This window comes from Macrosteles quadrilineatus, unplaced genomic scaffold (genome assembly GCF_028750875.1).
Source record: "Macrosteles quadrilineatus isolate MER2022 unplaced genomic scaffold, UCM_ALF_1.0 Scaffold_1__1_contigs__length_201487025, whole genome shotgun sequence".
In the NCBI taxonomy this organism is placed as follows: Eukaryota; Metazoa; Arthropoda; class Insecta; order Hemiptera; family Cicadellidae; genus Macrosteles; species Macrosteles quadrilineatus.
Genome location: NW_026542594.1, coordinates 140,017,471 through 140,044,140, shown reverse-complemented (window position 1 = coordinate 140,044,140; position 26,670 = coordinate 140,017,471). Strand labels below are relative to the sequence as shown.

Below are 26,670 nucleotides of genomic sequence, written 5' to 3'. Positions count from 1 at the left end.
TAGCCAGGATCATTTAATTGTTTAAAGCACAATGATCAGGAACAGCTGGGTCCAGTTTCGAACCATGAAAAACCTACTGACTTTCTCAGGATTAAACCGGTGACCTGTTGATTGTTAGGCAAACACTATAACCACTCAGCTACCCAGTCTATGGATAATAAACTTAAATATTTGAAATCTAATATACCATACAATAGTCTTGAGTTTAAAGGCCCAGCCCATATTTAGTTGACGTGATTATCAATACGAATCATAGGTACTTCTTACCAAGCTACGTAATTCTCATTTCTATGATACCAATGTCACCCTCTTATGATACCTTCCGGAGGTGCGTTCATCCTCAGAGAAGCAAGAAGAAAGTCTTCTTTTCTCTTTTGTTACCTGTGTTATGTGTACTATACCATTCAGCACTATAGTATTGTATAGTAAAGTAAGAAATAATACATACATGGCTCATTTTAATGAAACGTCAAAATACAATTTCTTTCATTTAGTCTATTTTAGACCAATGATTTTTTGTTTATTCCTCAGATAGCTGTTCTTGCTGATACTGTATTTTTGAATTACAGAATACCCCTGGTAAACAACGCCATATTTTAAATATTGTTGGTAACTTAAAACAAAATATAAATTCTTTAAAGGACAAACTTAAATGACTTTGAAGGAATTATGCTTGCATACACTACAATCCAATACTTATTTATAAATTACTAGCAGAGTACCCGTCCTTCGTACGGGGTTGACATATAATATAAGCATAAAATGCTTAAGTTGTACTCAAGGTTTGCGTTTGACAATAGGGGAGGACACAGTTTGATAAAATTTGTTTCTTTAAATTTACGGTATACTATAGTATTACACATCTACCATAGTCATAATGTTGTACCACTTCACCTAAACAATAAAGAAAAATTAATTATTAAAAATTCGCAAAATATCACAAATTATTCATGAAATTAAAAACATAACAACTGTAAACAATCCTACTTTGACAGTTCTCACTGCACTTTTGTTGTTGCCTGGTTCAAATTAGCTGTTTTCATAAATGCAAAAAAAAATAATAGTGCTGCACCCTGTTGGTAAATCTTATAACTTTTTAATGCTTTTGCATATCATAGAATCAACTTTTTAGTTGAAACAGCTGTCAAAATTCTTTAATTCTCTTTAAATATGAATACGCATAAGCTTAACATTGGGAACTACAGAGCCACTGGGGCGGAGCCCGAAAGGATTTTTGAGATAAGAATATGCCTATATGTTAATCGGGAATGTGAGCTATCATCATGCCAAATTTCAACCCAATCCACCCAGTAGTTAATGCGTGATTGAACTTCAAACAAACAAACAAACAAACAAACAAACAAATACACAAACTTTCACATTTATAATATTAGTAAGATTTTCTCTTTAAATATGAATACGCATAAGCTTAACATTGGGAACTACAGAGCCACTGGGGCGGAGCCCGAAAGGATTTTTGAGATAAGAATATGCCTATATGTTAATCGGGAATGTGAGCTATCATCATGCCAAATTTCAACCCAATCCACCCAGTAGTTAATGCGTGATTGAACTTCAAACAAACAAACAAACAAACAAACAAACAAACAAATACACAAACTTTCACATTTATAATATTAGTAAGATTTTCTCTTTAAATATGAATACGCATAAGCTTAACATTGGGAACTACAGAGCCACTGGGGCGGAGCCCGAAAGGATTTTTGAGATAAGAATATGCCTATATGTTAATCGGGAATGTGAGCTATCATCATGCCAAATTTCAACCCAATCCACCCAGTAGTTAATGCGTGATTGAACTTCAAACAAACAAACAAACAAACAAACAAACAAACAAACAAACAAACAAACAAACAAACAAACAAACAAACAAACAAATACACAAACTTTCACATTTATAATATTAGTAAGATGTTTCTATAATCGCATTGTTATTGTGAGTCTAGCACAATAAACGCCTAGTTAATGAAGAATTAATTGTGTCGTGTGCTGTTTATCAAGGTTTTTGTCAGTACATAGCCACGTAACCATTATCGAAGTATTAATCTCAGTTGACTAATAGACCCTTATGAAGCTGGGGGAGGTAAGTAATCAGCAAAACTTGTAAGGGAGAGGTGGCGAGGGGAGGGAGAGCAACGTACAGCTGATACGTTCCTAGTGACCGCCGCCACCGCCGCGCCGCTACACACACAACGACCAGTTTACGTTGTAAATCATTAACACGTGTTACCTAACTACCTACGATCGTTCCGCTTAATTCCTACCCTTTGAATCATTTCTCACTGTCCACTGCGGATTTATACAATCAGTCATGCCAATTTTCGCCGAATGCAGAGGTGGTTGACGTTTCAGTTATAAATGCTTTTAGTTTTGTCACTGACCGAAATGGGGGTTTTTGTGGTGAAAGAAAACTCAACATTTCGTAGAGGTCTGTTATGCACTTGACTATTACTTCAGAACCAGTTCTTTAGATTAACTTCAGAATTCTTCTACAAAATTAATATCTGCTCATTATGAAGATTAAAAGTTGTATTACTTTACTAGACATCGGCTGTCAATTAATTATTATAATGACTTTAGTGATGGGAGCTATCCCATTTAGAGTTCTTTTCACATTAAAGACATTTTTTTCAATCATGGTGTTTCATGGATAGTGAAATATAAGCTCTAGCGAATTTTCGTGGCATTATCAGATAGCTTGGTTATAGCTTATAGGACTTGGTAGATTTAAGAAGATGATAATTAATTGTATAAAAAGATAGAAACCCCGTGCTCTAACCAATCAACCACTCAATTTTATATATCAATCAATCATAGTATGATCTGTTAGTTTAACTATTAAATTACATCTTAAGCTCTTATGCTCGAAATTTCAAGCAATTGCAGCTTGAGTTTTCCCACAAGAGATCAGTAAATTCTTTATTGAGTAACTCAAATCTTAGTTGTTTGGTATACTGTATTTTAGAAACAAGAAGTATAGTAAACTCTCGTTTAGCGTCTGCAGTTTATTGCGAGGTTGTAATTAATTAGAGGACAATCCAGAGACCGCTGACTATTGCAGCACGGAGGTGCGAAAAGTGCAACAATTCACACCTTCTCAGTGAAATCAGCTGCGGTGCGATAATGTCGACTACAACTCTCTTTGCTCTTGCAATGCATTGCAATCATTGAACTACCGCAACCCAGTCGAATTGTAGTTTTCAGACTGCTGATGTCATTTGGGATATGCAAATGATAGAGGACTAAAATAAAATATTGCTTAAGAGCATATTTTTTCAAGAGGACTACACATGTGCGATATAAGCAGCATCTCAAACAGAACCTTTAAGTCGACATTTACAAATTGCAAATAAATAGATTGATTGCAATCAAAGGGGTTTTGTGGCTTTATGGTGGATATCAAATTTCAGTTTTAGCAACAAGTACTAATTTTTTTTGTGCAAATATTTTACTGTTGCAAATAGAAAAAAAGGTTTTCTGATTGAATAATATGAGAGTATTGAACGTATCAGCAATAAGAATATAAACAAATGGAAGATGATATAACATCAGTTAGCGTTATGAATGTGTCTTTATGGAAGCTACAACATTTTAAGCGATTTATATTGCGACAAAATGTGTTTACACTATTATTTAATTAAAACATATTTATGTGGTTTGAATAAATTGATCAGTGGTCCATAAAGAAGTTTTACCAAAACTCCATCAATTTGAGCGCTTGTTGGAATAAGAGGACCGAAAGCAATATTTGAGTCCTGTAGGCGTGATGAAATAAAGTTGTCGTTCTGCTGCGGGGTGGGGGGGATATTGAAGGGGACGCTAGCCAGGAGAGAACACATTGTCGCGGCTAAGGCTGTCCACAATTACTGGAACGAAACCAAAAAGTTACCATTTTGTTGGTAATTAATAGGGCGTTGTTCCCCGCGCCATATTTCATCTGACACCTCGCTGCTCCTACCCGGGCCCGGGCCCGTCTCCGTGCCGTACTACACTCTACAGTAGGCTACACACTAGCCGCTCTGTCATAAACACTAATTGATTGTCTTCGGTATCATTTTACGAAACATGTATTCTTGCAAACACTTGGAAAAGTTGTCCTGCATACTACATAGGAAAACTATTTATTTAGTTTTATAACATTTAAATGAACACTGTTTATGTAAGCATTCGTTGTTTCGTATTTATACGCCACATAAACGAACCTAATTAGGTCTTACATATTATGATAAAACCAAATAATTCTTTAACTCTTAACTAAAAATTTGTCATGAAAATGATTTTTTATTTTTATGTACTGTATTTGTTACTTATTTAAATTAGGGCGTTGATAGTAATAAATAACTACAACTCCTGCATACAATAACTAAAAGTGGAAAAACTATTAACGAGAGAACGAATAATACACTTTTAACACATTTCAGTCTTTGTAAGGATTCATAGTTATCAGTAGTATATTTGTTAAGTTTATACATGCAAAACTTACAGGTTGCACATATTTAAAGTATTGAAATAGACAAATGAAAATTAGGTAAACAAAGCTTACGTTAATTTATTTTCGATCTGATTCAAAACTTAATTATCTTTAAATCCATTTTAGGAAAACTCTTGATGCAGTCGATGTTTACTTTCTTTTGTGAGGTTAGAGCATCGATGTGGGCAGAGTAGAGTATAGTAACTTAACAGGGACACAAGCTAATTATTAATTTCAGTTGGGGATGAAACATTGTCTTTTGTTCTTGATTTATAGAGAAAAACAAGCAACTAGCTTTCAATGCAATTCAATTTTTTCGAATTTTTGAATGTAGCAATTTCTAGTTTTATAATAGTTTTTTTAGCCCCGCGTATATTTGACTGAAAACCTGGCCAAGACAGTTGCAGTATATTAAAATTAAATTCTGATTTCTCAACTCTGCTGTTTTGTGTTTGTACTCATGATTAGACTAACTAAAAATCAATCAGGTAATTGTAAATCAAGTTAATAAAAATGTGGAACTTAGGTTACAATTAATTACCTTAATTTAACATTTAAATTACCAAAACTAGTATGCCTATTTATTTGACACTACAGATCAAAGATATAAAATAATTAGTCGACTAAAAAACTAAATTTACATATTACAGTAGTTAAAACTTAAAACAGTGAATCATAAATATCCTTGACACAACCTATAATAGGACACAGATTTAGAAATAAAACCGCGCATAACAGGATATAAATTAATTCCCTCATAGCTGTTTATGGGTGGTATTCTCGGCCGTAAAGGTTTTAAAAGCGCATTAGTAAAAACGCGTGTAAGGCTGTAAAGCTAAACCAACACCAGTTTATCGTAAGGAAGTTATTTACGTTTACGATATTTTAAGGTGTCCACCTGGCGTCGTATAATGTTCTTTATCGCCTCGAGGGCAAAACATAATTCATTGGCTCACTTACGCGCTTTATGCCTCGGAATTTTGGTCCTTTTATGCGGTATAAAGCGAGACGGAGTCTAAACTGAATACTCTAACAATTAAATTTAACAACGACAAGCGATTGTATTACACCGATTACGACATCGTTTCTTCTGTAATATCGTAAATCTACAACATGATGGGCGAAGGCCTCCGAGGTTGTATACGGATATACACGACTTCTGTTACATCATGCTGTAGTTAAAGGTGCACATGGCACATGGTGAAACTAGCCTACGTTTGATCTACAATGGATGACTATAACAGTTTGTATAAACTATGTGAATATATTAACTTTATACGAGTTTTACTGTACTCAGAGAATACGATTTACCAAATAATGTAATGTAAATAAAATAAAATAATAATAATAAATACGAATAAATAATGTATATGTTCATGCCTTCATGATGATTCATTGTTGTCTTTATAAAATCAAAAATATCAAACAATGTACCTCAAATATCTGGAATATTAAAGTCCAATCACAGATATTTTAGCGTAGGCTATACACAAACGTAACTACTAGGTCAACTTACTGTAAACTTTAGCATCCTTTATTTCACATAGGCTATACTATGTTAGTAACATGTCATAAAGTCGTCAAATAAAAGTATAGAAGAAAAGGCTAGTGTGTTGTGGTATTAGGTTGGTTTAGTTTTAAAAATACTGTTTCAGTTTATATTTTCATTACTTTGATTTTCCGGCTTGGATATCATTTTGAATAGTATCCATACCATTTTTAGCATTACCAAAATTAATTGTTGAGTTTATTCAAAGAAATGTAAAGTATACTTCACATTAGCATTTCATAATTATGTGGGAACTGATATAAGTTACATTCACGAATGAATATGCAAAGTTCCCTCTTCATACAGTGTATTGTATCCTTGGCGGCGGTGGCGGTTGTACTTTACACACAGACACGTGTACGTACAACACGCGACACGTGCACGACACGCTCATGTACACGTACACGTACACGATGAGGCGAGATGTCTAACCAATAAGGTGCCATATTGAATCCGATGAAGCTATACAAGTCCCTAGGGAGACTGTCGAGTCAGCACTCCCCTCCCCCCACCAACCCTTGTAGCCCCACCCCCACCCCTCCCCTCGCTGGATATTGTTATGGATTTTATGGATCAACCAAATCTTCCTCCATCCACGCGGATTATAATACAACACGTCGCCTTCTGCTGTTTATACTGTGTTGCTTCTACCGGGTTTTATTTTGGACAACTGTGATCAGACCGAAGCGTGATCAAAATATTCTGATTGTATTTGACCAAATAATTGGTATTGAAATTGTTGAGAATTCAAATCCTATTGATAAACAGTAATTTATTTGAAATTAATGATGATGATTTTATTTCAGATTTATACAGTATACAGTATGAGATTTAATCAATTCTTAAAACCTATCTTTGAGTTCCTAATTGTAAAGTTTGTAGCTTACAAAACGTTTGTCTTCAAATAAAACCGTCCAAGCTAGGTGTTTCTAATGTTCCAATTGTTTTTTAACGTACTTATAAAACGAGTTTCATAGTTTAAAAAATCAATTACATTTTTTAATAACTGACATCTTATTCAACCAGCTATATTAAATAATGTTTCGAATATAAGCATTGCTTCTGGTGCTTAAGTTACCACCGTTTGGGCTTTATAATAAAAGACTACGACATGAATTAGGTTTTATCCCCATTAATAACCGTTTGATGCCAGATTAAAACGAAGAAACCAAATGATACCTTATTGAGTTACTTATGGGCAAGCTATTGACATTATCATGAAAAAACTTAAAACTTAGAGATGTTCAAATGCTAGACCCGTACTATCGATTATAGTTTAGTGTTTTCGCTTAGTATCGAGTACATGCAAGGAAAACAGCAAGGTATACAATACTCCAATACCACATGTCAATATGCATCATTCATCAGCTTTAGACAAAATAAATAGAGCCAACAAAACGACCATCAAACACAATTTTGTTCTTACAATATAAATTTTATGGCCACCTCTGGCCAGGTAGAAAACATTGAATAAAACTTCTTTAAAATAATTATAAAAAAGTCTGATAAATGTAATATATTAACTAGTTTTTTTTATAAGCGCTCACTAACGAATGTTTATTTATGACTTGCATATTTACGCCCACCTCAGAGTTTGACCACTATGGAATGAAGACAATTAGCATACATTATCTTTCCAATATATTCCATGGTAATTATGAATGGCTGGTACATTAAACCTGTTTACCCCCCCCCCACACCCACATCTCTCTCTTTCTCTCTCATATACCGGCTCATTCCCCTTATGTCTGGTCCACTCTCCATCTGTCATATCATTGGCGGATAATTTGTTTAACGACTATTTGCAAACTGCGATATGCAGTAATCGGCGTTCATTAATTTAATTCTCGTTGCTGTTAATGCATCCAGATAAAATTGTAATTTTACAGGGCGCCGCGCGTTTGAATGTCAGACTTATCGATTTAAACTCTAATGACATCACATTAACAACCGTGCCCTCTTTTAACCGATAAAACATATTTTAATTCTTTCAGCTTTTGGTGATATTTGATCTAGCTATGACTACTATTAAAATTAAACTAAATGTTAAATAAAGGATTAACTATGTTTTGCCTCAGTAGGAAAGGAAATAATTGGCATTTAATATAAGCGCAATGTATTATGCACATTAAACATAATTATTTTATTTCTCTACACATGAAAAACACGACAGGTATGTTTTAAATCTGATATTAATGGTTAACGGTTTAACATTTGACATGAATGAATTGTAAGAATCAGAAAGCAAAATATTGTGTAAAATAAATACATTTCTCTGAAGCTGAGAGATGGTGTTGCAATTTTACAGACTATGGAATCTTTTTTAGATTCTTTGGGAATATTAACATCATTGAAACGTAATACAATTTTTTACACATGTATGCAAGTAATGACTTTATGTCCAGTAGTCATTTTACAACGGGCTACTACTAATAATTACCTCTAAACTAAAAGTTCAACATTAGATATTCACACCAAAATTTGCATAAAATTTTGGTTTGAATATCTAACTTTGACATACAATCATTACTTGCATACATATGTAAAAAAATTAATTACGTTTCTACACGGTTAATATTCCAAAAGAATCGACACTAAAGTGTAACAAAAACACTGCATGTGATGGGGAATACACAATTGTTATTATTTAATTTAACTTACAGGCTATTATTTTTTACCTCCCTCCTAATTTAAAATAAATTTAAACATTTATAATACCTTATCCGACACATTTATGTGAGTAACTAAATAAACTAAGTAGCCTGCTTCATCACCATAGCTTCGTATAATACAACAAACTATAACTATAGGAGTTAGTTGTGTAATAAATGTAGACCTAAGAGATGTAATCGCCAAATAAAGAGCGAGACACTCTTTATTCTGTGCTCCACTTCTTATTCTGGGGTTTAAAATAAAGACAGCGTTTAACAGCACTTGATGAATATTTTGATGAGAGTTAACTCCCAAAATATTAACATTGCAAATTGTATGAGGGACTTGTTTCCCAAGATTTATAATTCTTACATTTACAGCTCCGTATTAAATGTTCGCAAACTAATGCATCTACCATGAACGGATTTATCTAGATATATCTAGTTTATATATATATATATATTCGTGTATGCGTTTTATAATTGTACAGGAATTACAATATATGATTTTAGTAGCTATGGAGTTTTTATTGGCAATAAGACGATCACAGCCACAAAACTATTCAAGTTGATGTGCGCTTCTAATGTTTTGCATTGCGATTTATCTTCGACGGTTACTTAAGGGTTTATTATTACCTCTATAGTACTTACTGTAGGCACAAAAGAACATTTGCTATACAAGTAAACATAAACGTGCAATGTGCAACATATTTATTCTCTATTACTCAATCGTTTTTAATATCGATCTGTTGGCCTGTTGACCCGCTTGAATATGATTTGAATAGATCTAGAGATACAGCAAGGATGTTGTCGGCATAACAAATTAATAAAACTATCACTTAGCAGACTTGCTAAATCAAAGACCACGAAAGTTAGATCATTTGAAGATTTGCCAAGTAACTAACCAGGTGTAAGCTTCTACAAATGCTTATTGTCCTTTTATGAATATTGCCAACTACACCAGTTAGTTTGGTAGATGAGGTTGGCAGCTCTGGTCGTGTTGGCGGGAAGGCGGGAGAGGCGGTGGCGCGGCGGCGGGATTGGCGCGGAGAGCGCCTGCGTCACCAGTCACAATATGGCGACCAAGTTAGGTTAGGTCGGGCACGTGGCTTTGTTTACATTCAGTGAAAGTTGTTTTCATTTAAATTCAGAGTTGATAATATTATAGATGTAAATATCGAACTTAAGACTTGACGCATAAAGCGTAGCTCTGTGTAATAAAACAGCACAGTTAAAAGTTGGAAAAATGCGGACATGCTCCATTCAAAGTTGGAACGAAATTTCATTATGTTTATCTCTAACGAGTTTTGGAGAAATTGTATGTAAAATAAAGTGGCAATACCTCTGTACTAACCTAAACAACATTTAAAAACTCACTCACAGCAGACAGTTCGATTTTAAAACATTAAAAATATCTAGCTCATTATAAAAATGTAGTACAAATGAAAAAGAAATTCTTATACGGAATCTTCGTCACTGTAAATTGTAACACCATTATTTCGTATCAGAGACGCACACCTACGTGTAATCTCCATCCTGTGGTATAATAATATCGGATGTTGCTGTACAAACTTTATTTTAAGATAACTCAAATTCTTACATAAGGCAATTTCAACATAATATTAAGTTAAACTCAAAAGCTACATTTTGTAGTGTACTAACCTGGTTCACGTATTCTAACCCATTTTAGATCTACAAATTTAGTATGGGGTTTTTTTATTCACGTGCTAAGCGTATATTTATAAACGCCAGGTGTTGTGCAGAAGACCGTAATATAGCAGCATGCGGCAGTATAGTAACACTACTGCAAAGTTGCATAATACATACTGTATGTCGTCATGCGAGGTAGTAAACTGATTGTCGCTGTTGCAGTGTCGGCGGCGGCGGACAAGGACGGCAAGAAGAAGCACACGAGACCGACGTTCAGCGGGCAACAGATCTTCGCCTTGGAGAAGACGTTCGAGCAGACCAAGTACCTGGCAGGACCGGAGCGAGCGAAGCTGGCGTACGCGCTGGGCATGACGGAGTCTCAAGTCAAGGTAACTATCGAGAACCAACTTATACTATATGCACGACACACGGGGTTAAACGAAACATTTAATCTGTGTTTCTTCTGTAAAATTGAATAAGAACACATTTTATAATAATATAATCTATCTATCTATACTATTATAAAGAAGAGGTGGTGTCTGTGTGTGTGTGTGTTTGTATGAGATAATCTCAAAAACTACTGAACCGACTGGTCTCAAATTGCACACAAATGAAGCTACAGCTCTGAGGATACATATAGAACTATTCCCGCTTCGATATTGTCCTAGGGCTCCGCCCCGTGGGCTTTCAAAAATTTGAGGTGAGAGATTTAAAAGTAAATATTGATTGATGGTATCCATGGTAACAAAGAACAAACCTACAAAGTTTGAAAATGTAAACAAGCAGAACTAACTGTCAAATGAATTTTGGTTTCACAATTCCACACAGCTGGTTCAAACATTTATTTAAATACTGCATGAATATTAGAACAGAGAGGGTAGGGATCATATTTAAAATAATGACGTCACTAGCCTGAATGTAAACATTATTTTACATTAGGTACTAAAATGGAGCTGTCAAACCATATGTTAATGTCATTTCATTATAATAGGATTCTTCCAGTTACATAATTTTTTATGTTTATACTCAATATGTTAATGTCATTTCATTATAATAGGATTCTTCCAGTTACATAATTTTTTTATGTTTATACTCAATTATACTGAGTCTGTTCTAATATTTGTAATATGCTGTAATAATATTTTATAGTGAATATTTCATTGTAAAAAGAAATTATTCATAGATATAGGATATAGTTAAGATTCTACAATCATTGCCGTATCAAACTAGGCCCTTATCCTGAGTTTTATGAGAATTATGTTTTAGATTTATTTTTGTGTAAACAGTAATTTAATATCCCTGCTGCAGCAAACCTATAGACTAAGCGAATTTCCATTTGCCTGATTGTCATTTCCCTAAAATATGTTAGAAAACTACACTATTGACAGGTTTGGAACTATTGTGATCACGGCCGCCTTTTTGTGATAGCTTTTCGTTTACAGTCCAAACCATTAAACAGGTTCTTTTATTATACCTTAAAATATATCATTGGTTTTGTTTCCTAGGTAGCCTAAATAAGTATTCACAGTATGAGTTAACAAAAAAGTACTAGACCTATTACTATTATCAAGTTAAGTAGGCTAATACAGTTCAATTTCGTTTCTACAATAAATGTTAGGGAGTGAAACCATTTGGCATTTTCAAAGAACCAGTATTAACTCTTTTGCATACTGACCCCGTAGCAAGGCACGGGTATAGCTGCTAGCGAATACGAATAGTAACGCTGGTTGCACTGGTTGCAGTAGCGCCAGTCAAATTTTTAAGCGACCGACGCTACTAATTGGGACCGCCGGAATTGATTTTTTTAGTATCTTATATAACTTAGAGTTAATCATGTACTACCACAAAGTCTTCTTTCTACATCAATTACAATTCCATAATACCCCCGCCGCAGCACACCTGCAGCCTATTTTCAATTAAATCTAATTCAATAACATTAGGTTTAACGAGTATCTAGGTTATGCTGCTACAGGGAGGGTTACGAAGTGTGATTTTAGGAAAATTAGTATAGAATAAATCAATTTGCCAAATTTGATAAAAATGTATCCAAAAGGAATTAAAGAATTTTGTCAGCTGTTTCGACTGCACAAGTTAGTTCTATGATATTAAATAGCATTAACAGGTTGGCACCTATAGGGTGCAGTCCTATTATTTTTTGCATTTAACACATGCATTACACAATGAGACCTCTACTTTTTTCTATGGTTCAGGGGCAGTGGTAGAGCAAAAGAACCAAACTTTCTTAAACCATGTCCTCACCCATTACTGCAATAAGCATTTTATACTTATATGCCAACCCCGTACGAAGGACGGGTACTCTGCTAGTATATAATATTTCGTATTACCCAAAATAGACACATCTGACTGTGACCTTCTCCATCACATGCTATCGTGTTTTATATAAAAACCAACTTCTGCGAATTTAGATAAGCTCTTCCTAAAATGATTATCTATAAAACCCATTCTGAAACATTGCCTTGTCTAAAGATACACCACAACCGCGGCAGCTCACAAATTTTTTTCCGCGGTTCGCATTTAGTCACGAAACGATAAAGCGGGCGATTAAAAAGCCAATTTTGAAAACGACCAACCGATGAAGCTGTGCTATTGTTATGCAGCAGAAGGGCGCGCGGCGAGGACCACGGAGATCATATGGCTTGATTAGCTGGCTAATGGCGGCTCTGATAGAGGGGGCGGGGTCGTCAAGAGTCGCATACATTAGTGTGCGAGGGGTGAAAACTTCACTCTCTACAGCTACTCTACTACAGCCCGGTATCTCTAAACCATTAAATTGTCTCAAAACGTTGTCACCATGTAGTTCAATAGCTACAACTAGTATATGCGGTGTTAACCATGTTAATAATTTACTTACTGATCCAGTAAAACACTGGATCTCATATTGCTATTAGAATTAAATCGATTTTATAGAAGAAACTTTTTGCTGTAAGATGCCAATTGAGGCTGGTTTTCATATTTCTTATGAAAACAGAAGATTATACTGTCTCTAGTGCGTTATTTATTTAGTAAATTAATAAATTGAAGCCAAGAACAAAACGTGAGCGTTCACAATTTTACAAACACCTAAATGTCAATTTTAGTATTGATTGATTATTCATTTGTCGAGAAGTTTAATATGTTGAGTCAAATTTAATTGTTGACACTAATTTTGTTTACGTGCGTTTGAATATACATACAATTTTAAATGACCTTTTGCAGAAGGTAATTAATGTGGTCTGTTATATTTTTACCCAGTCATACAGCAAACAATATCATGTGACGTGTCTATTGTTTATACACATAAATCGCAATCAATATAACCAATCGAGTGACACTATGTAAGTGAACAGGGAAACAACGTGGCACGGGCACGACGCGAGCACTAATTAACATCTTGAGGTCGCAAAACAGCCTGTTGGCGGAGGAGGCGAGTGGCGATAGTTTGCATATTTGGGGGCAAGATGGCGGCGTGGGGGTGACGAGGGGGGAGGTTGAAAGAAGCTCTGTCACCTCTGGTCGTCATGACAACCTCGCTATAATTGGAGGATTAGCCGGATAATTGAATAAAGCTTGTGTCCCGGTTTCAATAAAAATGTAAATACGGTGCGCAGCGGTGCGGAAAAATATGTCAACAGGAACAAAGCTGTAGGGGGGAGGGGGAGCCGCAGATGAGCTACATTGGCAGTAAGCCGGCATTTGTGTCGCTTATTAGGTGGCAACGTAGCAGGGGATGTGTCTTCCATCTACATCTACATTCACATTTACATACTGCTGTTAGACTGATCAGGGAGAGGGGTTTAATTGGTATTTACTTGGGTTATAGTCGTCGCATGCAATTAAGATTTTGATGACTTTGGTGAACACTTCTTGTCCTTGATTACATTTCCCCACTTTGTGTTGTGGATTAGTTGATTCTCCGGGGCACGCGATTTCTTAATAAACAAATTAGGTTGAGCACAATAATAATTTTAAACAGGTACACATTTTATGCTTTAATAAACATACTAATTTATCAGACCACAAAACACAACAGTACTGACAGCTAATTTAAATTACAAAAAATATTTTTTTTTACTGAATATTTAAAATTAAATTAAAATGTAAAAAATAAATAGTTTTTGTGATGTATGTAATTGTAGGTAATTATATAATAGGACAAATGCGTTTCGTACTCGAGTTGCGAGTAAACAGGCACGGTCGGTTTTAGGGTGGTTTTAATATCTAGACATCTAGACTATGTGACCGGATATTTAAGTAAGGTATATGCCTACAAGGTAATAAGGTAATAATTCTTCAGAGGATATCCAAGTACTAGTACGACTCTACAGCTTTACACAGTTGAAATACAAGTTTGCAATATTCAAGAAACACTGCTGTAGTGAGGAACAGTGGTTTTACTTGTTTATCATTTAAACGATCTCAAATAAATTATAACAACCTAAGCTAAATATACATGTCTAAATAAATACCATTTTTCCTTTCTTTTTTATTTAGTAAAATTGCGCGACATGTTTAGGAGGGTTATGATTCAAAGATTCAAAGATTTATTTACCGTTAAATATTTACAAAATACAATAGGCTTCGTCATGCTAATATCTAGAACAGTGCAAATCACAAATCACATGCAAGTGCTTAACAAACTTACATAAGAATGACAAACAATATAAATAAGACACCCTTGATAATGACATCTTCAAGGGTTTACTTAATTCCAAACTTAATTAATATTAAAGTAACTAGCTGTTGTACCCGTGCTTTGCAACGGGAAGAGGACACAAAATAGAAACATTTTAATCTTTACATCTGTTGCATATATAATAGTTACACATCCTCCAATGCTTTTAGAAACAAAAATCAACTTTTATAGCCTTAATAGAAACGTTTAAGTTATGACTTTTAAATCTGGTAAGTAGTGGATACCACCATTTTGGTTTATGCTTAATTTTAAATCTTGTGTAGGCTGATATGAGAAAAACTGACCAAATCTTCGAATAAAATTTTGACATACATGATTTACCTTCATCTCCCTTAATTATATATATTTTAATTTATTATTGACATTTTAAATTTCAATTTCGAAGTTGCAAAAATACTAATTAATTATTAAATTTAAATGAACATTTTTTTTAATTTCACTCTTTTTTATATTAAATCACAAATCTTTCCATCTTCAGTTTCTTCACTCACAAAAAATCATTAGCAAAACTAAGTCAGCTGTTATAAACTTTAGAAATATTGCTGTGCCTTATCAATACAGTCTTTTGAAATATTAAAGAAACTATATCTATAGGTACTATAAAAAATTTAAAACAAATAATTTAGCATTAAAGACAGCAGATAAAACTAATATGATTATCAAAGCATCAAGGACTAAAAAATGTAATAGCAAATACAGTATATGTTTTATTGCATCTCTGATTCTACTCCACAAAAATACCAACAAACAACCTAATATACAAACCAGTTCTTTTAATCAGTTGCATCGTCCATTGCCTTTATATTTTCACACTTACCATTAAGTAAACATAGTAACAGATATTTCATTGATTTTAGAAACAAAAAGAACACTGTGTACTGCTTAATGGTTTTATGATATTTTCCTTGGTTAAATTTAATCAGTGGTGTGGCAAAACACAAATAATAAATGTATCAAATAAAGTTAATGTGAACTGAAAACTATGTTAAGATAAAATAAGAGTATGTATTATTACAATTTGATAATTAAATATAGTTACACATATACAACAAATTTTAGAAAACAAAAATCAACAACGTACAATTTAGTTATTGATGATATTCTTTAGTTTAATTTAAGCATAGGTTTAGCAAAACACAATCACTCAATTTACCTAAATATATATATAAAAAACAATGTGATTTGCAAGTTATGTTAAGTTAATCGAACACATGTTAAGCAGTTCGAATTTTTAAGTAGCCTCCAAATTCATACAAAACATCTATACATTGTAATTTTCATACTGTTTCCATGAAAACATACCAATAACATTATTTTCATAACTTAGACACTTTAAAAAATCCAAAGCAGAGCCGGAGTTAATACAGCAACGGTTATAGAATCTTTTTTTATAATCATTGACATACAGTAGTTTTAGAATAAATAATCCATGATAAAAGGTTAGATTAAAATAAACCTACCTTATGGGAAATATTATATTTAATTTCATTGTATCAGCTGTCTGAAATTGTGAAATATGCAGTTTAGCAGTTCTTCTTGTTTGTTTACGTTTAAATGTCAAAGCAAATGTAAACAAACATTTTTAGTGTTCTCATCGCAGCCATGGAGACAAATCAATATTTACTTTTAAAATGTTCACCTCAGAACTTTTAAAGCCAAAGGGGCAAAGCCTATGGTCAGTATCGAAATGTGAATAGTCCTATAATGGTCCTTGGTATGGTAACTATATTTTTGTAAAATTTAAGCCCAGTTGGTTCTGTAGTTTTTGCACCTATTAGTAATACACATACAGACACCATCAGATTTTTATATAATAGTATAGATTTATATCAAATTATTCGATAGTACAAAATTGTTTAAGATATAAAATATCTCTAGATGACAATACAATAATTTTTAAATTTCTTTTACACATTACATAATTTAAAAGAATGAACGTATAGCATGTAAGTATTTGGATTAACAACAACAACAAATTAGCCCAATTCCAACCACTTGGTATTCCGACCAGACTATGTTTACCGCTTGGTTTTTAATACATTTACTCCAATGCTGTACAGTTTTATCAGGGCGGACCGTTCCTGTTTATGCTCGTGTTTGTAATGTTTACATTAGAAGGGCCTTGTGAAATTAAATGCCACCTTTATGAGGGACAAAATCGTTTATGACTACTTATTAAAACTAGTTGTGGTGTATTTCACTTGTGATACAATCAAGCGTTGTTCAAGCAATTAATTGTATTACTGAAACATGTTCATCTAAATAAATCATGTAAATGCCCTTGTAAGGATGTAGCAGGTAGTCGCTATGTAAAGCTGGCCTGGCGAGCGTGTAGTCGCAGCGCGCCTTCAATAACTCGATGCAATATGGATACCGTACTCAGATTGCATACACCTAAATGCAGGTGGCATTGTTTTACAAATCGACTGGAAAATCGCTACTAACTTGATCGTCAAAATGCATTGTGTCTAAAGAAATGTACTGAATTAAGTACAATTATGTAGAAATGCAGTAAAAAGTCGTTGTTTTGAGTTAATTCATCTATACATATCTACTATGGGGAAAATAAATGACGACGTTTCTCGTCATCAAAGAAATAAGTTTATAATGAACTGCATATCGTGTGAATTTATTTAACAAATGGTTTTATGGATAGTTTGAGACAAAATGTGTTGTAAGTAATTGAGAACTATTTAATTGGTGAATCAAAATATCGAAGAAGTATCAGTCCTATTTGAATACTACATTAATACCTTCTATAGTTGGGTAATTTAATTGTTTTACGTTTTAAAATAGAAAATGTCTCTAATAACACTAGAACCTTGTATTATATGCGACTAAAACCATGTCACCGATTGCAGTACAAATTAATATTTGTATCGCCTAATATAAAACATTAGTTCTGTTTACAGGCCAGAAACAGCAATGATCACAAAAGTTTGGTGTCATTGTTACACATATACTTCTCCATAGCAATATCAATACGTAGTTAACAACTTGAGCCGGCCCGATGAATACATTTTTAAGTCAAAGATCAATCCTCACCAAAGAAAAATACAATTTTAAATATTTTTTACGACATAAGTAGGTGAGCAAGGCTTACTAAAATTGGGTTTGAATATTATTCACGATAATCTATTAAGCATAGACCTAACTACAGTACTAATAAAACAACTGAATTTATACAAAAATAATTAATTGAGAAAAAAAATGTAAGTTTGCCAAGAAAAATTTACAATAATTAAATTTAAGTAACGCAATTGATTCTTTTTAGAATTTTTTGACGCAAAACGGAGTAGGCTATGTTTTAGTTGTGCTATGTTTCAGACCTTAAGCGATATTTAGCTGGATATTTGTGCCTGCTGCGCGCTGAGTGCTGTGGTCCAAGTCTGGAGGGTCGCCGCCGCAGCTCACAGATGGCGCAAGGCCACAAAGAGTCCCTCCTAATCCGATCTCCCCTCAAATGATATTAAAAGCTGGGCGATTCGTCACAGTTTGCGCCCCGATATTAAATTGTAACACATGATCTGATAGGATTAGCGATGCGATACATCGCTCTAATTTTATTAGCGCAATCCGAGCTGAGTGATTCTGTCATTCGCTTTGTTGCTGTCCATCTAGTGAAGTAATTAATATGAATCGGTGCTGTTAACTAACTATAGTGTGAGTAGACGCTGAACGATTCTGTCGTTCGTTTTGTCACTGACCATCTAGTGGAGTAATTAATATGAATCGGTGCTGTTAACGAACTATAGTGCAAGTACACGCTGAACGATTCTGTCATTCGCTTTGTCACTGTCCATCTAGTGGAGTAATTAATATGAATCGGTGCTGTTAACGAACTATAGTGTAAGTACACGCTGAACCATTCTGTCTTTCACTTTGTCACTGACCATCTAGTGGAGTAATTAATATGAATCGGTGATGTTAACGAACTATAGTGCAAGTACACGCTGAACGATTCTGTCTTTCACTTTGTCACTGACCATCTAGTGGAGTAATTATATAAAGGGCTGTAGGGATTTATTTGGATAACAGTTTGCTGTGTATAACGGATGTAAAAAACACTATCGTTTACAATTTGAAGTCAGTAGGGTTGTTTACATTTATTCTATAATCTATTTTATAAACATTATTTATTCTATCATCAACAGTAGTTAAAACTACCTTAATGAAGCTATGATCCAATAAAATGTTTAGTATGCTGGATAGGCTAGTTTAAGCTACAACATGATAAATGTAACGAACACATGGGACATTAACGTTGAGGGGAGGGTTCGCGGTTTTGGAAACGGAACAAACCGCAAAAATGAAACACAAGTACAGTAACATAACACGCAAAGATAAAGAGTAGCAGTGTAGGGGAGTGTAGAGAACGAGTGTGTGAAACATCTCCTTTATCGCGCAAGTTAGACATAGGCAATAATATCGGGCGTTATCGTGCTGTGCTGGTGCTGTGCAGGGCTGTGCAGAGTTGATGAATCGTCGTTGCGGCGGTCGACATTAGTCAACGGCGGTTTGGACCCTATCAATGTTTTTCATCGCGATAAATAACTTGAAAAACAGAACCCTCTCGTTTCATTGACTTTTATCAGCGTCGGTCTTCCCGCAGCAGTTTCGATCACACCGTGGAAATATATTTTTGAACGACTCGTTCCGCTGTAAACCGCGTATTTTTGCGATGGCTTTTATAGCCCGTTTTATATGCACCGATCGCGAGGGCTATGCATAATCCTCTTTATCAGATTGCGTTTTTCAAATCGAATAATTTATTTCCCGATTGATAACAAAAACACGTGCAAAGCGATGTCCATCTTTTAAACTGATCACGCCCCGCTCTCTCGGTTGCGTTAACGTTCGTTATTTTTGAATGCATATTGATGAGTTTTAGTGTGAAAAACGTTCGGGGATAACTCCGGTGCACAAACGTCCAGCTTTATGTCGGTTTATGTGATTTCATCCGCGATTGCTTTGATTTATAATTTGGTTGAACTAACGAACTGAAGACAACAGCCTACATTCATAGTATATTGATATTACCCTCCAATAGTCAATGATATTACTTACTCGGTCTATGGTGAGTCTAAGGATAGATTATTTAACGATATTTCTGCAGTGTAATACACAAGAGTAATATTATTGTCTCGGTACCTAACATTTGAATATTATAATAAAAATACTCGATACATGATTCTTAACGATTTTATTAGTTATGTTGTTTGATTTTGTAACCTCACTCAATAACCACTTCAAACAACATTCTCTCGCTATTCCTATGTCCGTGATAACTGGTTACTCGGTAACATCTTTCCTCCCCCAGTACAGTCCCTTCCTTTGCAAAGTGTCGGTACAGTCCCTCTCCCCTTCCGTAATGGCGTGTTTCACAAGATGTTGGCCCTTATATTGATACCCTCTAATACAATCGCTTTGGCACTTCGTTTCTTTAACGAACACTGCATATTTACAGTTTACGACTTTGATTTTATAGCAATATTTCAGAGCTTTCTTTGACACTTTGAAACTAAAATACGTTACGGTGCACGAGTTTTTACATTTAGAAAATTCCCATGTTTTACGAAGTTTGCTATGAGTAATGACTTATTATCTTCATAGTAAGAACTATTCCAAAATCGCTGGATTTTTTATTGTGTGTGTACGTAGTAGCGACAAATTTTATATCGTACAAAGTGCTCCAATATTTGATGAAACTTGTGGCAACATGTAAGCCAACAAATCAAATTTAATAAGTTCATATATTAAATTTAGGGATCTCATAATATTTTGTTCGACTGTTAGAAGAGGTCTTAGAAGAGGCATACTTTTACTCTATTTTGTAATAAAACAGCCATAATATTTTGTAAAATATTTGCTTGCCATTCAAATCGACTAAAACTAACTCAATTTAGTATATTGAGCGGTTACATAGTTATCTTTGAGATCACGTAGTTATTCGCTAAAGATCGCTTGTTTTTGTTAACATCTTTATGATATTTAGGTAGTCGATCATTTAATTTAAATTTTTAAAAACCGTCATAAAACCTCAATGTGTGCCTGGTATATACAAATCTAAGTATATTGGGTCAATGTTTTATACTGTGCATGGATTTGGGAGTACATTTGATTTTATTATGTACCTGGTTGAATGAAAACAAATACGAGATTTGCTTAACACTGTAGGTTAGGTTGCTTGCTGAAATGCGCATATTTTTACACTTATGAACCAAATCAACTTCGTAATAGCTTTTGGGATAATGTTGATTGACTAGTATATTCAATATTATACTTAGAAATAAATTATCTAGGATTTGTTCAGACAAGTAGGTCTACATTAGTCTAGTGTATACTTTTTGTATCATGATTTATAAGATAGATTCAGTCAACCGACAACTCTAAACAGACTATGTAGTTACAATCATTGTTCAACATTCGCGAAGACAAGGCGAAACAGAGTGAAATATGTTACTTAACGGTAACCCACCATATGGATATGAGTCTTAAGACAAGTCACATTGAATAACATGAGACAACAAGATGAGATGTACAGTTCAGCAAGGGAGGGTCGAACCTATGCTATCAGCTGTTGAGTGTTGAGAGCGCGGCGCCGCGGCGCTGTCTGGGGGATGGGAGGGGGGGGTATTTGCAAATTACGGGACATTTAAGCGTCATGTATTCCTCATCAATCGAGCTCGTTAGCTGGCAGCTTCATTCCTTGATTCATCGCCTTCTTGGTGATTACATCTTGCCTGCTACACTCTTCCAACCCGCCCCATCATCCCCCTCACTACCACACACACAGTTCTTCTAAAACATGAAACACCATCTTCAATAATACTAACTACAGTTGTTTCAAATAGAACGAACGAAGTGATTGTAAATACATATTACGTAAAAGTTAAACAGAGATTAAAATAAGACTTTATGTAAAAAAAAAAAATTAAAATGATTTTCACTCACGATTGATACCGCATGCACAAAATATGTGTATTATGATTGCAGTAATCAATTGTTTGCTTTCCATGGAAAGTATAAGCAAAAGTCGTGACTCGTTGAGGGTTTGTCCAATCCCAAAGCGGAACAAATATTCTGCTGCGACAAATTATCAAAATTCGAATCATAACATAGGTAGTGATTAGTTAGTTAGTTAGGAGAACTAATTCCATTCCTAAGGTGGTTGAATTGGACATAACTTTAAACACCCACCACATGTAGGATGAAAAAAACTACAGCTTTTTGCATAAGCCTTTTGGTAAATAATGTATTAAATTTATGTGTTTGATAGTCTTTCATAGACCGATAGATCTTTCAGGGACACGTTTAAACACATTTTAACGGCCCATTTCAATTTATTCCTGACGCTAAGTGACATTGTGTGTACAACGGGGTCAGGCGTACTTACCGGGAGATGAAAATAATAAAAAGCAGCAATAAAAGTCGGAGGTAATTAGGTAAGTGTGATTTCATTAGCGGAGATCCCTGAAGCGGGCCGTGGGGAGCGATGGCCGCGCGCCGCGAAAAATTACTGCACAACTGTTTAACTTAATGGGCATTCGCGGCTTAATCTTGGCGGAGTTCATAACAACGGAGAATCTCGCTCCACACTTTTTATGGTAATGGAGACACGGTAGGTAGAATGGAGAGCATTTTTGTAATATTCCGTTCCTGTAGCGCCACCGCCACCGTATCTCGATGACATCGAGTCGTCGACCGGCAGCTTGGCGTTCCATTCAATTAAGATTTGCTCGGAGATTGTAAAATGAATTATTTTGAGGATGCAATCTTTTTCTTAAAAGGAACTGAGCTCTCATAACGAGTGTTATTTCAATATTACGTCTATTCGTTATGCATGTGTTCCTAAAGTATAGGCCTACATAATAGGAAAATAACTTAAAATGTTAAGGTGTCAGAATCGTTAATGTGTTAGACAAATTCTATCGCAATCAAAGATCACAGAAAATAGTCACAATACATCGTAAAAACCTTTGTACAGTTTAATACAACAACTTACAAACCAATGTCTCGACAACATAACAAGTCTATTGCATAATCTACGAGGATAACCAAGGAAGAGCATTATACTCATCACAAACTAAATTAGACATAAATACCGTCTGTCGTTTTAATAACATCGCAGAATTATTTTCCTAATGGAACAAACAATAAGAAGGATGATGAAACAAGGCTTACAATTAGTGCTGGTGTTTATACAATTAATTAGGGAGGATGAAGTAGAAGTCGACTGGGTACGTCAGCTCGTCTAAGTAACATCGGATAGAACGCTAATGCGATCTGTAATAATGCCGAGAGAGTGAGAGAGTTAGGGGGTGGTGAGGGGGGGGGGGCTGGCGTCTACTCAGTAATGATGTTATCATATGGAGGGGGAAGCAACCATCCCTCTGTATTAATGTTCTCTTATCGTGTTCCCCGCTTGTTTTTAATGCCTCTACATTACTGTACTAATTAAAATCTATCAAGGGCGGCCAAAGTGCGCGAATTTGCATACGCTACGGCTGCAACGAGCTCCGACAACGTGTTCACTCTATCTCCATCTCCCCCACTCCATGGTATCTGTAGTGTTTTACAACTAACTATTTATATGCAACTTGTTTAGCCGAGTTCGATTTTTTACAGCAGAACAGCAAAATTTTAAGCAGATTTTAAGATTCTTATCTAATTAGCCGTGCTTGTTTCAGGTGTGGTTCCAAAACAGACGAACGAAGTGGCGAAAAAAACACGCAGCGGAGATGGCTACGGCAAAACGTAAGCAAGAGGAAGCGGAAGAGAGTGAAGAGGAAAGTGAACTGAGAAACAACGCGGCCAAGCGACTGAGACAAGAACTAGCGGCTCATTGCGGCAATTCAGCTATATAGCATCCAATATGGCCGCCGACCCAGCGGCCCTCGGAGTAGAGAATGTGCAGTAGTCACTGGGACAAACTGAACACGGACAATGTAGTAGGGACTGCGGCATACTATACACGGACAATGCTGTAGTGTCAATATAAGCATGGACAGTGCAGTAGTGCTTTGTGCAAACTGAATACTGCCGAAATCGGCGTGACAAATGGAAGTGAACCGTACAGTTTAACGAGAACCGAAGTGGCGCGGAATTCTTGTGTATCGTGAGTTACTTACTTGTTATATGAAACATCAAACGGTCTTAAAGTAAATTTGTACAATTTATTTATTGTGATTATTAAAGTTCAATTAAACATGTTTGTAATAGGCCTACATCTCTACGTTCCTTTTCATAATATTTACGAACTCAATGCATTTTTGTATACAGTTTAAAATACTTTTTGTTAATAAACAGAGAAATGTGTTTTAAAATAAGAAATTTGATTAGAGCTTTTATACTTTACAAAATACATTTAGTTTTCAGGAAGACTGGCATAAAGTGTTTAGATAGTGAATAACTCTGACATGGGTGTTTAATTTTGTGTGGTTTAAGAATGACCAACGAACAGAATAGTAGAATAACCGCCTTTAATTTTTGTAAGCTCTGCGATGTTAAGTATTGTACAGTATTGTAAATAGCGTAAGAATATTTAATAATGGAATAATTATAATATATTATTTATCATAGTTTTAATATATCACGCCCTCTGTAATGTATACGTTTATACATAATTAAGATTTATTACTTGGAATGACAGCTATTGCAACAATTATTAATCTAGACTCATACAATTTTTGTTTGTTAAAAATGTTGTTTTGTTTAAGATTTTAGTAAAATACAACCATTGGAAGCGGTACGATCTTAAATGTTCAAACGGTTAAAGTTCTTGGAGTACATTGCAAATTAATTGTCCAATATAAAATATAATTCTTTTGTAATAAGTATGGTTAAGATATTGACAAAAATGATTAGTAAAATGTATACCTACGGTACAAACGAACCAAATTTGAATTCGAATAAAAAATGGTTGCTTTAATTTATTGATTTCACAAAATTATAGGTGTAAATTATCACGGGTATAAACATCTTACGAATGACTACGTAAGGTTTTCCACAGAAGATACAAATTCAGAGTGTTAAGGTAAAACTAAACAATTTTTCAAATTTGTAATAAACTAATCTGTAATGGTCAGTGTATGTGATGGTAGACGTCAATAGCTTCTTTCAGGTGATATTTTCTATTTTTGTTACCAAAGATTTGTTTGCTGTGTAAATACAGTTAAGTAGTAGGTGATGTGTTACTATAGCAATAAGGCTGTGGGCAGAGTCGCAGCGTTCTTGTAAAATAAACACGTTATTGGTCAAACCTGTATTTTACTTTGATTCCTCAACCCCTCTACTGGAATATGACATGACTATAGTTGATGGTAGAACCTTGTAGAGACGACACCTTTAATTGGTTTATGTTCATTAAACGTGTCTATTGCAATGGTATATCAACCGTAAGCAAGAGTATATAATCAAATAATACAGTCGTTTTACAGTAACACAATATTAGTGGTCTATCATTTAAACAGAATATCAATAATAAAACGAAATAGTATATTTCTTCATTAGGGCTAATGTTGCGGGTTTCGACCCGAGCTCAAGTGACCGGAGGAAAATGAGCGAGGGGTAGAAATAAACTTTTTGCCAGTGATGAACTATTTTTTCGAAATATTGCACCTTTATCTAAACAAACTAGGTTACACAACAAAAATAATTTAAAATGCAAAGATGACCTCTCAGAACAACTACCAACTTGTTTTCAATTTTGCTAATGCAAACAAGCAGCTATTAGATAAATAATTCAATCATTTCGTCTATTACGATTGTGTTAGTGTAAATTATCTATGATAGTAGTAAATTATACCACTGATATGTCGAATTATTGACAAGAATGCAACAATAGGCTAAAACCGATTAAAACAATGGATACATACTTTAAATACATGCAATTAATTACAATCAAAGTTAACAACTGAGTTGAGAACAGCTGACATTTACTCCCTAGGGACTAAAACTTAGGTGAGAAAAATTATTGCTTTTACTTGTTTAGACCCACAACGCATGTATTAAAAACGGATGTTTTGCTATGAACAAGTAGTTTTGAGCAAGAAAACGTTATTTGTGAATCTAATTTTATTGTTTAAAAATCACGATAAAAAATGGTAAGTGTATAGACATAACTAAAGGGTTAAAGAACGAGAAACTGTTTACATACTGATGACGGATGACATGTGTTTGCACCACGAAAATAAGCCCATTTGGTTAAGGTTCTATGCATAGAACGAGCCACTATAGTAAAAAAAAAATAGTTTTGAGATACATTAAAATAAACCGAATAGTTTTAGCCACAGAGAAAACTCGCAAATGAGTAAGTTAGGGGGTTTTGATATCGCTAGATTATCGAAAATTAATCTAAAATATCCGTCATTGCAAGAAAGGTATTGCTGCTAAAATAAAGGGTCAGAAGGCTTATTTCAATAAGAATTAGGATTTTTCTGGCATTATGTTGGCCATTGATTAGTTCGTAAGCAGACTCCCAACACTAACTAGTCTCGAATCCACTGAACGTGATAGTAAGGTCTCTTTAGTTACAAAGAGTGAGGTGGAATACAATTTGTGTTCGTGTCTTAAGTCTGTGCTTCAGAGTAAAAAGTGCGTAAGACCGATGCCGAATTATGATATGTGCCGCATA

The 26,670-nt window shown here is 34.5% G+C and overlaps 1 protein-coding gene across 1 annotated transcript in view; it reads left to right on the top strand.

Moving 5' to 3' along the window:
* Window positions 1-25,243, top strand: part of LOC128982913 (homeobox protein Nkx-6.2) — a 38,160-nt gene extending 12,917 nt beyond the window's left edge. The window contains exons 2-3 of the mRNA XM_054401982.1: window positions 10,565-10,731; window positions 23,726-25,243. Of these exons, the coding sequence (XP_054257957.1) occupies window positions 10,565-10,731; window positions 23,726-23,902 (344 nt within the window). The 3' untranslated portion in view covers window positions 23,903-25,243. The remainder of the gene's footprint in view (window positions 1-10,564; window positions 10,732-23,725) is intronic.
* Window positions 25,244-26,670: the final 1,427 nt, after the last annotated feature.